Source organism: Falco cherrug, chromosome 10, assembly GCF_023634085.1.
Source record: "Falco cherrug isolate bFalChe1 chromosome 10, bFalChe1.pri, whole genome shotgun sequence".
NCBI lineage: Eukaryota > Metazoa > Chordata > Aves > Falconiformes > Falconidae > Falco > Falco cherrug.
In genome coordinates this window covers 16325161-16337055 of record NC_073706.1, presented here as the reverse complement: position 1 = coordinate 16337055, position 11895 = coordinate 16325161, and the positions used below count along the sequence as shown (strand labels likewise).

General features: G+C 51.5%; 1 protein-coding gene across 1 annotated transcript; it reads left to right on the top strand.

The window, feature by feature from the left end:
- Positions 1 to 5415: 5415 nt before the first annotated feature.
- Positions 5416 to 11537, top strand: COMMD7 (COMM domain containing 7). Its single transcript, XM_055722759.1, has 9 exons — positions 5416 to 5574; positions 7224 to 7277; positions 7379 to 7481; positions 9090 to 9146; positions 9226 to 9263; positions 9806 to 9896; positions 10015 to 10064; positions 10576 to 10624; positions 11145 to 11537. The coding sequence occupies exons 1-9, from the start codon at positions 5419 to 5421 to the stop codon at positions 11219 to 11221; spliced, it is 675 nt and encodes a 224-aa protein (XP_055578734.1). The 5' UTR covers positions 5416 to 5418; the 3' UTR covers positions 11222 to 11537.
- Positions 11538 to 11895: the final 358 nt, after the last annotated feature.

Genomic DNA, 11895 nt, shown 5'->3' with positions numbered 1-11895 from the left:
CTCTGGGGCTCTCCAGCATGAACAAGTGGTGGGACATGGCTGTGGGCACAAAGCTCCTCCGCTCCATCGCTGGAGCAGCTGCAAGAAGCCAGGAAGTGTGGCCAGGGCTTATGTGAGCAGGGAGCAGGGGCCAGGGAGAGGTGGGGGGTCCCTCCCCACCCCTGGGTGCAGGCTGCACGTCCTCTGCACACCGTGCCACGGACAGATGTCTCCCTGTGACGGTGGGACTCCCATCTGCAGCACAGCTGGACTGTGCAACACTTCTGCAAAAAATCAGCCCAGCAAGAGACATTTTCACACCTCACTGGCCTCTCTCAGCCAGCATTTCACATCCCTGGAGCCGGTGACCGACCAACTGAAAGAGCCACTCTCTGTCACCATCACAACAGAGTTGGGAACTGGCAACATCCATTCACATCTGAAGTGACTCCTTGTCCTCATCTTCCACTGGGAATGCTTCCCAGTGACCGCACCAGCCCTTCCATGCGTGACTCATCACTCCCGATTGAATCCTCCTCACCAAAGGCTGCTCAGCGTTGCCTTCTCTGCAGTGTCCCCAGGGCTACAGCACCAGGCACAGCCCCTCTCTGCTCACTCAAGTCTCTCACTTCAAATTTCTTCCTAAGATTCTCCTTCGCCACCCTGGCCAGGCAATCCAACACCATTCCCTGCCCAGCACTCTGCTCTGGTTCCAACCACCTGCTGTCTCTTGCTTTGCACCAAAGCGTTTGAGCTGGGACCTGCTCTGTGTTCCACAAGTAGCATACCTGGAGATTCCAGACAGATAAAGCAATTGAGCAAATATGTGTCATTACCTACAGCTGTGAGCAGCAGAACCTTGTCATCTCTGGATCTGTGGGTCCCAGATTCCCAGGCCACAGTAATGGCTAAGTGCTTGTTGAGTCTTCTGGAAGGTAGAGAGAAGCATCAGCACCATTAAATCACCTTGGGCAGTTGCAAGCTCCTCTAGAGGCCCTGGGGTAGGGAGCAGGAGGAACTTTTCCTTCTGCTAAAGCTGGTGGTGATGCTCCTGCTAAGTTCAAGCTTTGGGGTTTCCTGTGTTGGTGTACACACAGCCCACAGCACAGCAGCTCTTTCCCAGCCCACAGTAACAATCATTTTCACCGCCTGGCATTCTTCACTCCAAGACCCCATTGGAGCATGTCCCATGGGACATGTCCTCCTCTTCCATGAGCTGCTCCATGGCCTGAGCCCTTGCCCCAGCCCCATGCTGACTGCCTACCTCACCACTAGCTCCACCAGCTCCTGGTGAGCTGCCACTCCTCACCACTGCTCCTCAGAGAAGGTCTCCTGGCCCCAGCATCTTTCCTGAGCCTGGGACAGAGCTGTGCTACATGGTGGCAGGGCTCTGGCTATTGGAAGCAAGGTCTGTCCCCACTGTGGGAATGCCTCATCCTGCTGCCATATGTGGGAATACAGCCTCCAGCCTCCCCTACAGCTGGCTTTTCCCATCTGGAGGGAACTGCTGTTTACACGGAGATAGGAAGTGTTACCCCTCCTACATGAAGTTTCTAGCCCTTCCTGTGGGCTGGCCAGGACCACATGATACAAACCTCTAATAAAAATAAGGTTAAAAGTAAGTGTCATCCATGTAACCAGAATATCTAGAAAGTCCACAGCTACCAGTGTGTAAACTTCAAACGCAAAGGCACACAAAGAAAAATCTTCAATGCCTCTCTAACAAAGCTGGCCACAAAATCCTCTTTTTCCTAGAAAACAGGATACGCCTGCTACAGCCTAATCTGAAGTGACGAGGCCTCCCCAAGCTGCCCTCCTAAGCACATATACTTTTATCAAGAGAAATGGGCTGCCAGCATGCAGTCAGCCAGCAACAAGCAGAGCCCCTCTGCGCCAGGTCCGAGCTGCTCCTTCCCTCGCGGGTGAGGGATTATCATCCCCGCTCACGGGCAGCGGAGTCGCAAAGGAAGGGTTTTGCCTCCAGTCACAAGGCAGGAGCATACCAGCACCCAGCACCTTGGCACGCAATGCTTGCAATAATTTACTCCTGTAGCAGCGTTTGTCTGGGAGCAGAGTGTGATGGGGGAAAGGGCATTAAACTGCAGAAGACACTGAAATCCCTGTCTCAAAGATCTCATTTATATCAGCCTCCCTTGGGAACAGAACTAAACCCTCCAAAGTTTCAGCTGGGCAATCTGCATCACACCAGCAAGCCAGGAGGAGCTGCAGCATCCCTCAGTCCATGTAGAGAGATGTTCTGCCAGGTCCACACAGCTCAAGGCAGATGCTGCAGATGGGCGGAACACACAGAAAGCGGGTGGGCTCAGCACCAGCTAAGGGGAAAGGTGGTCTGGGTTTTATCCCCAGCTCGGTCACACACTCTTACCTTTTCCAGGCCTTTTTCAGGCCAGCAAGTGCAGGCAACGCTACCCTGCTTCAGGAAGGTGCTCCAAGCCTGACCTTGGGATGACTGCAGAGGGCTCTGAGAGCTTTGCATGGAAAGTGGCAGCTGAGAACAGGACGGTGACACCCCGGGATTTGATCTCTGGAGACTATATAATAAGGACCCTTCCCACCCTCCAAGTGCTGAGGAAGCTTTTCAAGTTTGACAGGTGAAATGAAGCTGAAAAATGCATCTGAAGTAGGGCACATTGATCCTCTGTCTCATTTTGGACTGCACCGTTTTTAATACTCTATTTTCCTGTGTGTGTCCCCTCCCCCCACGGCTTTTCGCTGCTGCTTTGACTGTATTTGTGGTGAACAAGCGTGCATATCTGTAACTCTGAACTGCTGTCCCCAGCTTGTCCTCAGCTCTGATGAGTCGATCAGGACATGTTCTGCATGAGAATGGCCTGGCAGAGGCAGCCAGGGGGCTGATGGCTGCCAGGGGACACAGCTTGCCTGCACTGGGCAGGGACAGCCCTGGGGCTCTGCTCGGGGCGCTGGGGACCATCCTGCACCTGGCACCCCTCTAACTAATCCAGTCACCCTGCAACCTTCTCTTTTATTTGAGTAAATCCTTTTCAAAACTGCATGCTGGCAGAACCAAGCCTGCCTGCCAGCGTAGAACTGCCAGTGCCATAATGGGGTTCAGGGCACTTGCATGCCACACTGCAGCCAAACCACCATCCCAGGAGGTGAGACTGCCCAGTTTCCTGGGGGTTGTCTGAACAGGATGTTATGAACACGTACCTCAACTTAAACTCTTCTCCTTGGATCCTGTCACTCAACTTTCCCCAAGAATTTGGTTTGCTGCCTGGGAAATTGTTTAGCAACGTTGGCTTCTCCCTCCCGCCATACCTCCTGCATACTCGCACAAGCACACACGCGTGCACCGAGAGCACCTTTAATCAGTTCCTAAAGCATCATCCTAGAAAGACACAGGGAAATAAAGATCAGTCACATGCTGCTCCTGCACAGCTAATCCCGGCATACAGACCAGACAGAAAACTGCCTCGTTCCTTATTTCAATTTTTCGGCCACACAGTGCAGGTGAATGAATTTGGGTGGTTACGAAAACGTGCAATAATTGACTGCAATTATTAATTTACACTTAGGAAAATTTACATGAGGCTGTATGCAACGTTTTAAAGCCAGAGAGGGATATTGTGTCCACATGCGCTACCACCCCGTGCTACCCAGTCCCAGCATCTCCCTGAATGAGTTTTACTTAAGATTAACCATCCTTCAGAGACAAGCATATCCTGTGGTTTTAGACATGCCAATGTGGACAGTTCAGCGTAGAACCTGATAAATTGTTCCAATGTGAAAAAACACCTTGTTTTGAGATGTCCTAAATATTTAGGGTCAAATCCTGCAAGCAACCCACATGCAATTTTTTCACTTCAACAACTCTACGCCATGGAGGTACACAGTTGCACCCTGCATGTATGAAATAGAAAATCTCCCAGGTGGGCTAGGAGGTAGAGAAGAAAAGGAAGCCTAAATGCTGTTTCCAGCCAGACCACCAGTAAATATCTATTAACTCACCATTAGCGGTACTTGGCTGCTTAATTCCTTGTCTATAAACCACTACTGGGATATCTTCACAATGAAAGGCACTATAAAATTTCCTACGGTCTCATTTGCAATTGGAAGTGTCAGTAATAAAACAGAAGCCCTTGTGGGCTGCTGCAGTTCTACCTTCCACATAGGCTTTTATACGCTGTCCGTCTGCCAGGCAGCCAGCGAACACCTTCCCAGATAAAACAGATCAGACACATTCGCATTGATAGTGGAATAGCTGCTGGAGAGCTTATCTTCTTGCTCTTGGAAAGCTGCAAAATAGCAGCTTAAGGCAAGGGAGTGTTTAAGGATGCAATCAGCTCCATTGACCTCTGCGGGAATACATCAGGTTTTAGTATTTCCTGAATCAAGACCTTCCTCCCGAGCACAAACAGAAATGAGACCAGGTAACAGAGGGTGAGAAGGCAATTTTACAACTCATCCGTGTTCCTACGTGTCTCTGAACCAAGGAGACCTCCTGCTTATGGGTTATGGCAAGAATCAGTTAAAATGCCCCTGTTAAACCCTGACCCCTTCGAACACAGACACTTTCTGCCGAGAGCTGCCTCCCCCTTACCCAACACCGGGCCAGGGAGCAGCTGGCTGTGGGCTCCGCGGGCACAGGGAGCTGCTGTGAGGTGGCCGCCAGTCCCTGCCTGGCTCAGCGCTGGCAGCCGCAGCCCGAGGGGGAAACCGCACCCCAGCTTCAGGTCCTCAGTGGAATTTTCAGGAAAAAACCCACATTCACCCTACAACTATGTTTTCTAAACAATTTATTTGAGGTTTTTGTACAAAAAAACAACTTAGGCTATTCAGCCGTCAGCCAGGTGAGGTTCAAGCCTCTGCACAGGGGGTACCCACAGTTCTCCCCCTCTCTGCCCACAGCCGGGGCTCCAGGCTTAGCAGTAACATGTTTTACCTTCCATGGAAGTGATCAAGTGCATAAAATTAAACGTGTGGCTAAAAAACTCTAGGACGGAGATCTCAGTGGAAGGAAGAGTATAAGCACTTACTGCCACGAGACTCGCAAGGCAGCGCTCATTTTGGGGTGCTGCCGACTGCCCGGGGTAGGAAAGCAAGAGCCTGTCCCAAACCGTCCCACCAGAGCCACCTGCACCCCGGGACCGCGCACCGGTGCCCAAAGATGAGCTGAGGGCGAGCCCAGCTGCGCTCCCCCCTGCCCACCCAGGCGCAGCCTGCGGCCTGCGTGGCCTCGGGGCCCGTGGCACAGCCCCCCTGCGAGCCCCGCCGTGGGCAACCGGCCCCTCGCCACACCGGCCCCCCGCCCGCCGCCAGCCAGCGGCTCCCCCAGCGCCGTGGGGCTGCGCCGTGGGCCGGGCGGGGGGGGACGGGCGGGGGGGGAGCCCCCCGGTGCCCGCGGCCGCCCGGCAGCACCCAGCGGCACCGGCGGCGGTGCGGAAAGTGCGGCCGCCAATGCTCAGGCTGAGGCGGGCGCCTGCAACGGGGCTGGGGCCGGGCGGGGCGGGCGGAGCCGCGGCCGCCGCCATGGGGCTGCTCAACTTCACCCGCGACCCGGTGCCGGAGGCGGTGAGCGGCGACATGCACAACCTCAACCAGCTCAGCGCCCAGGTGGGGCCGGGCCGGGCCGGGGGGGAGCGGGGCGCGGCCGCGGGGGCAGCCCCGGCCGGGGAGCCCGCGGGGCCCGCGGCAGCAGGGCGGCCGCAGCCGGCTGGGCTGAGCCGGAGCCCGGGTGCTGGGCCCAGCCGGCCCCGCGGCTCCGGAGCAGCCCCGGTACCGGGCCTAGTTGGGGCCAGGAAGGCCCCACAGCCCCAGAGCAGCCCCGGTACTGGGTCTCCAGCACTGTACCCTCGGAGCATCCCCGGTACTGGGTCACATCAGGCCTCCAGGCCGCACAGCCCCAGAGCAGCCCCGGTACCGGGGCCCAGCAGGCCCTACACTCTCTGAGCAGCCCCAGTACTGGGCTGCATCAGGCTGCCAGGCCTCACCCCCCCATAGCAGCCCCGGTACGGGGCCCCATAAAGCCTCCAAGCCCCACAGCCCTGGAGCAGCTCCGGTATCAGGCTCCATCGGGCCCAGCAGGCCCCACACTCTCTGAGCAGCCCCAGTACAGGGCCCCGTCAGGCTTCCAGCCCCCACAGCCCCAGTACGGGGCCCAGTCAGGCCTCCAGACCCCAGTGCCAGGGCCCCTGCTGGGTTTCGGCCTGCTCCAGGAGGGACCTGCACTGTCTGGTGCCTGGGGCAGGGCTGTGGAGCGTGACCCAGGGCTCAGCCGCAGCCCCAGGCCTGGCCGGGTGAGCCCCGCACACCGCGGGAGCTGGTTGCTCAGGCCGCAAGGCCTTCCCAGTGAAGGGGCTCAGGCTGTCCCCTGTGTGGGGAGTAGGGTCCTGTGGAGCACTGTGTTTTCTCGGTGGAACTGCAGTATTTGGGGGGTGACTGATACCCCACGGCCCTCCTGCCCCACGTCAGTGCTGCCGGCCAGCAGTACATGTCTGCCTCCAGGTCACCGACACACCAGGTGTGCAGCCGGATTGCAGAAGCTGGTTCAGCTCCTGCTAAAGTTAGTGGAAGATCTGAGGCTTTTTTAGCTCAGCTTGCCAGAACTGTGGGTAACAGCCTGGTGCCGACTCTGTTACACAGCTGATGACAAGGGTAGGGCAAGATGAGCCGCTGCAGCAGCAGACCAGCCAGCCATACCCAGAAGGTCGTGGCCAGCAGAGGAGGGAGGGTGGCAGTGCTCTGCCCTACAGGCAGCCTCTCCAGCCCTGCCAGCTGCACGCTTAGAAAACTGCAGTGACTAGACCCTTAACCAGTTCTCCTTTCCCAAGTTAGTCTGGTTACCCCATGGAGTTTGTGAAACATGAGACTAGATGTTTGCATCTTTTCCCACTCACAGTTTTTGGATTACACAGGATAGAACAGCAGCTTCTGATTAGTCACGAGTCACAAAAGCCTGTACAGTGCCAGCTACCAGCTGCACAAACCCTTTGAGAGTCTCTGAAGAGCATCCATGAGCAAATCCCTTCCATAGGCATCTTGTAATGCCAAGGACAGGGGTACCTTACCAGCAGGGGAGGTCAAACTCTGGGACCAATGTACCGGGGGCAGGTGGAGCTGCATCAAGGTGGTGTATCTTGATGTAGATTATATAGATACAGATATAGATGATATATATAGTTGTGGTGGTGATGGTTGTGGTGAGGTGCTGAGAAATGAAGTGTGCTGATGCCTGTCTGTAACACTGTCCTTTTTGTTCACAGCAATTCTCAGCACTGACTGAAGTGCTCTTCCGCTTTCTAACAGAGCCCAAGGAGGTAAGGCATGTGCAGAACACCAAGGAGAAGTGTGTGAATGCAGCTCTCTGGTGAGAAACATGCAGACATAAGATTGTGTCACTGCTTTTTCTCTTGGGCAGGTAGAAAGGTTTCTGACTCAGCTCTCAGACTTTGCCACCATGAATAAAATCAGCTTAGGCCCTCTGAAAAACATTGTCAAAAGTATTCTTCTGGTGCCCAATGGTAAGTGATCATTTGCATATGGTGCCCTGAGGCCAAACTATTGCATCCATTCCTTCGTGCTGCTAAAGTATGTCTTCAGAACTGCAGTGTGCTTGGTTTGCACAATTAAGTGTTAATGGTTGGTGATAAATGGCTTAGTATTTAAGAATCAAAAATTCTGTTGAAATAACCCCGTTTGGTGACTTGGGCTTTGTATTCTGTATACTCTGCCTGCACACACATTTCACAGGCTTAACTAAACTCACTTAAATGTCTGGGCTTTAAATGCAAGCACAACACTGTGACAGCGCTTGGTTTAACTTGTACCTGTAAATCCATTTTGCCACACCAGTGCAGCCTTATGTTGGAACCAAGCCTTTGTAGTAACTGCCATCCAAGTGGGCCAGTACTGTAAATTCCTACAAGGACAAGCGCTGTTTGAGACTGGTAGAACAATGTACACATCCCTCTAGAGTGGTCTGGAAAGTGGCGTAGTTCTAGGCCATATAAAGGAGACATCTGTCCTTACCAGTCTTGTTTTAGAAAAACACTTATGTGTCCAGCAGTTTGTCATTCATAAATAGTGGGGAAGAGGGGCAGGGGGATTCCCCTTGAATACCCCAGACTCCAGCACTTTATGAGATTACTGTGATGTTGTGGCTGCTGTTTGACATGATAGTGCATCAAACACCTCCACTGCACGTTCATCCCATTGTTCCTTCTTGTTATTAATAGTCCCCGGCTATTATCCTTCAGTCCTGTGTTCCCCATAGCTTTCTTCACAGCAGTGAAGCCATGCACAACTGTTTCCTGCATTTGGTCCAGACTCGTTCTGCTACTTCAAGCCAGTCCTTCTGTCCAGGAGTAGCAATGAATAATTTCCTATCCTATAACTGTCTTGGGGGTATTTAATGTGGAATCAGCATGTTCTCACTTCCTGATCCTGGCCTAGGTACACTCAGTCTCATCGTTCCTGTTTGTGTGCACTGGCTCCAATCCCGCTGTAACTTTTCCTTAGCTCTGGGATGCCACAGACAGTATCAGAACAGATTACAGCAGATAACTTTGCCTATGTGCTACACAGACGGGAAGCCACGTGGGATTGGCAGTCTCTTTCAATTTATGAGATTCCTGCTCTTGGCTTCAGAGAACAGAATCCTTGTAAACTTCCATGTGCTGCCTGCGCCCCAGAACAAAGGAGGCAGGCACAGCAGGCGAAAGTGTTATATGCACACGTTCACACCCATAATCCAAAACACAGCAGGTAGGTCAAATTAGTAGCCTGCCAGCCTTAACAGTTCTCCTTTAACAAGCAAAGCTTCTAGAGGAGAGAAAGCAGTGACTTCAAAACACAACTGCTGCTGCTGTTTCCATGGTTACCTGCAATGAAATCTCGCCCTCTCTCTCAGGCACTCCCATAGCCCTGACTTTTAAAGCACTGGGCATCTGCAAAGATACTAGCAGGCACAACTGTATTTCCTATCCTGAGGAGCTGTGGTTTGTTTCAAAACACAGCCTGAGAACAGAGGCTTTCTGTCGCGGGGTCTCCATCCCTGTGTTGGTTTGACTCACTAAAGGTTGGTTTGACTCAATAAAAAGTGATTTTTATTCTCTGCATTGTTTATTCAGGTGCCCTGAAGAGGAATTTGTCTTCCGAACAAGTCAGAGCAGATTTTATTGCTCTAGGTAGGTCACCTGACTTTCACTAAATAAAAGATAATTAATATTTATCACATATAGTAATCTCATCTGGTTTCTCCCACAGGCCTCAGTGAAGAGAAAGCCAGTTATTTTGCAGAACAGGTATTAATATATTTTTGCTTGTTTCTAAGCTAACAAAACGACAGTCTTTGAGTGGGAGCTTGTAAAGCCCTGCTGTGCTACTGAGATGTGTCAGCACTTAGGTATCTTCTTCAAAACTAGTTCAGAATTTTGAACTGAAGATCCTTGGATAACTGACAAGGAGCACTTTGTCCTCTGCCTCATCGGTTTCATGATTCCTGCACTTCTGTGTGGCTTTCATTTAATTGTTTTTCTCCTTTGCACGTGTTGAGCCCCGAGGTCATGCAGTCACACAACTGCACATGACTTTTTGCACAGATATTGTTACACTGAACCAGTACTAAAACAAATCCAGTGAGTTTTGTTTACAGAAGTGACAAGGGAGATGGAAATCCTAGCAGGACTCAAGCGTCTTTGAAAGCCCTCCCGACCACATTAGTTTGCCCCTTCGCACACCTCCATTTCAGGCTTCTGCCATCAGTCTGCCTTGTTTCTGACTTAGTTGAAATTACTAAATAGAGGCCTCTCTGAACTGATTTCTTGTGTGTCTTCTGCTCTTGCAGTGGAAGGTGAATTCCCCCACCCTGACACACCTAGCTGTTGGTCAGACGCTGATGATTAACCAGCTGATAGATATGGAGTGGAAGTTTGGAGGTAATAGCGCTAAAACATAAACTGAATGGGTTGGGAAACCCAACAGCAGCTCTCAGCTAAATAACTTTTTCTTTCACAGTTTAGCTAACAGATTATCTCCCTTCTTTCTGACTCACAGTGACTGCTGGGAGCAGTGAACTGGAAAAAGTGGGAAGTATCTTCTTACAGGTAAATCTCCTGCATCAGAGAGTTCAGGTTGTAGTGCAGTTAAGGAACAAGCTATGAGCAGGCATGTGGGAAGCACTGACTGTGAGAGGAGCTAGAGGAAAGCTAGATCTCATAAGTAGCTCTGCAACAGTGCATCTGCTTCAGGCTTCTGAGTGCAACTGGCAGCAGATAGCAGGCATACTGCTATTTGTTTCTCTTCTGAAGACACCGTGTATCACAGAAGTGTAGCCCACTCTGAAAAGCTGTTCAAAAAGCTCAATCTGGCAAAGGTCATGCTGTCTTGGGGAGGGAGGGGAAATGTGGCCATTTATAAGGACTTCCAGAGATCCTCCCAATGCCTAAGGAATCTATTCCTACAGTGACATTTCCTGAAAAGCCTGTCAAAGATGTGTGTGCTTTGCAGCACGCTGCCTGTCTGAAACTCACAGCAGACTCCTGTACTTCTGTCTTTTCATGGTGCTCAGAATACACGTCTCTGAATTAAAATACCTCTGCCTTTTCTTCCCTTAAGCTGAAGCTGGTGATCAAAAAAGGGAGCCAAATGGAAAACGTGTATGTAGGTGAGTTAACAGTTCCAGAAAGGAAGTATGCGAAAGCTGAGTGGCTGCTCAAGAGCTTCTGGGCATTGCTGGAGGTGGGGGAGCTTTGGGCATAGACCCTAGCAAGGGTCACTGCGAGAGCCTCGCTGGTGGGTGCTGTGGCCACTTCTGCCCTGGCCCCTCCCTGCCGCACTCATGCTGGGAGCATGATTGAGGAGCACTGACTGCTGAGCTATCTTCACATCTTTGCATAAGTAAATATAGATAGATAGATATGCCATAGAGCTGTGAAAAGCGGTCAGAGCAGCATGGCAGACAAAGAAAGTAAGTATTTCCCAGGTGTCAGTTGCTGTTAGGAGAATCCTAGCCCAGAACCCCATGCAGTCCAGCTAGTGTAAAGAAATGGCTGCCGAAAGTCACAGTGTCTAATCCTGCCTAGCTTAAATGGACACAAGTTGCTCTGGGGGAGCATCAGAATAGCTTTTCCAATGTTGGAAGTGTAACCTGAAATTTAAGACTCAGTGCCTCTTTTTTTCTGCAGAGTTAACTTTGCCCCAGTTCTACAGTTTTCTCCATGAAATGGAACGAGTCAAAGCCAGTCTGGAAAGCTTTAGCTGAAACTGCATGGGCCTGAACCAACATCTGTCCAGGAGGGTTAATCTCTCCTTGTGGGCCTGCAGATCTGCTCTTTCCCAGCTGACGCCGACACTCTGATAGGAGAATACAAGTCTGTGCAACAAGCAGTGGTGTTGCTGCCCAGAAGGACCCATCAGTCCCTCAGAACTTGTAATTTCAGCAAGTGTTCAGAAGCAGCTACAAATCCACTCATCTCTTTTATTTTTTTTTAATACTATTACAAGAAATTGTGGTCAGAAATAATGTGGATACTTGTATTAAAACAGCAAAGAAATAAACCCATTCCCATCCTGCTTCATTTGCATCAGAATTTGATTTTGTGAGAAACAGAAGCAAAGGATAATTTTCAAACTTGGAAGAACTAAGCAGAGAGGACAAGGGAAGCAAGGAGAGCATCTAACCAGTGAATCACTTCGCACTTGCTTCCAAGCCTCTCACTTCTCTTGTATTGAGAAATGGATTGATTACATCCTCCGTAGTCATGCCCCATCATGAAAAAGTATCTCGGTGGTAGACGAGTTCAAATATTAAACAACCAAACATCTGCCTCCATGCATGGGGGGGGGGAAAGACCTCTCAGGGGGTGACTAGAGAAATCCAGTTTGTATGTGCTGGGCTCTAGCGAGCAGCTCTTTAATCTGCAGTTTGTGTGACAT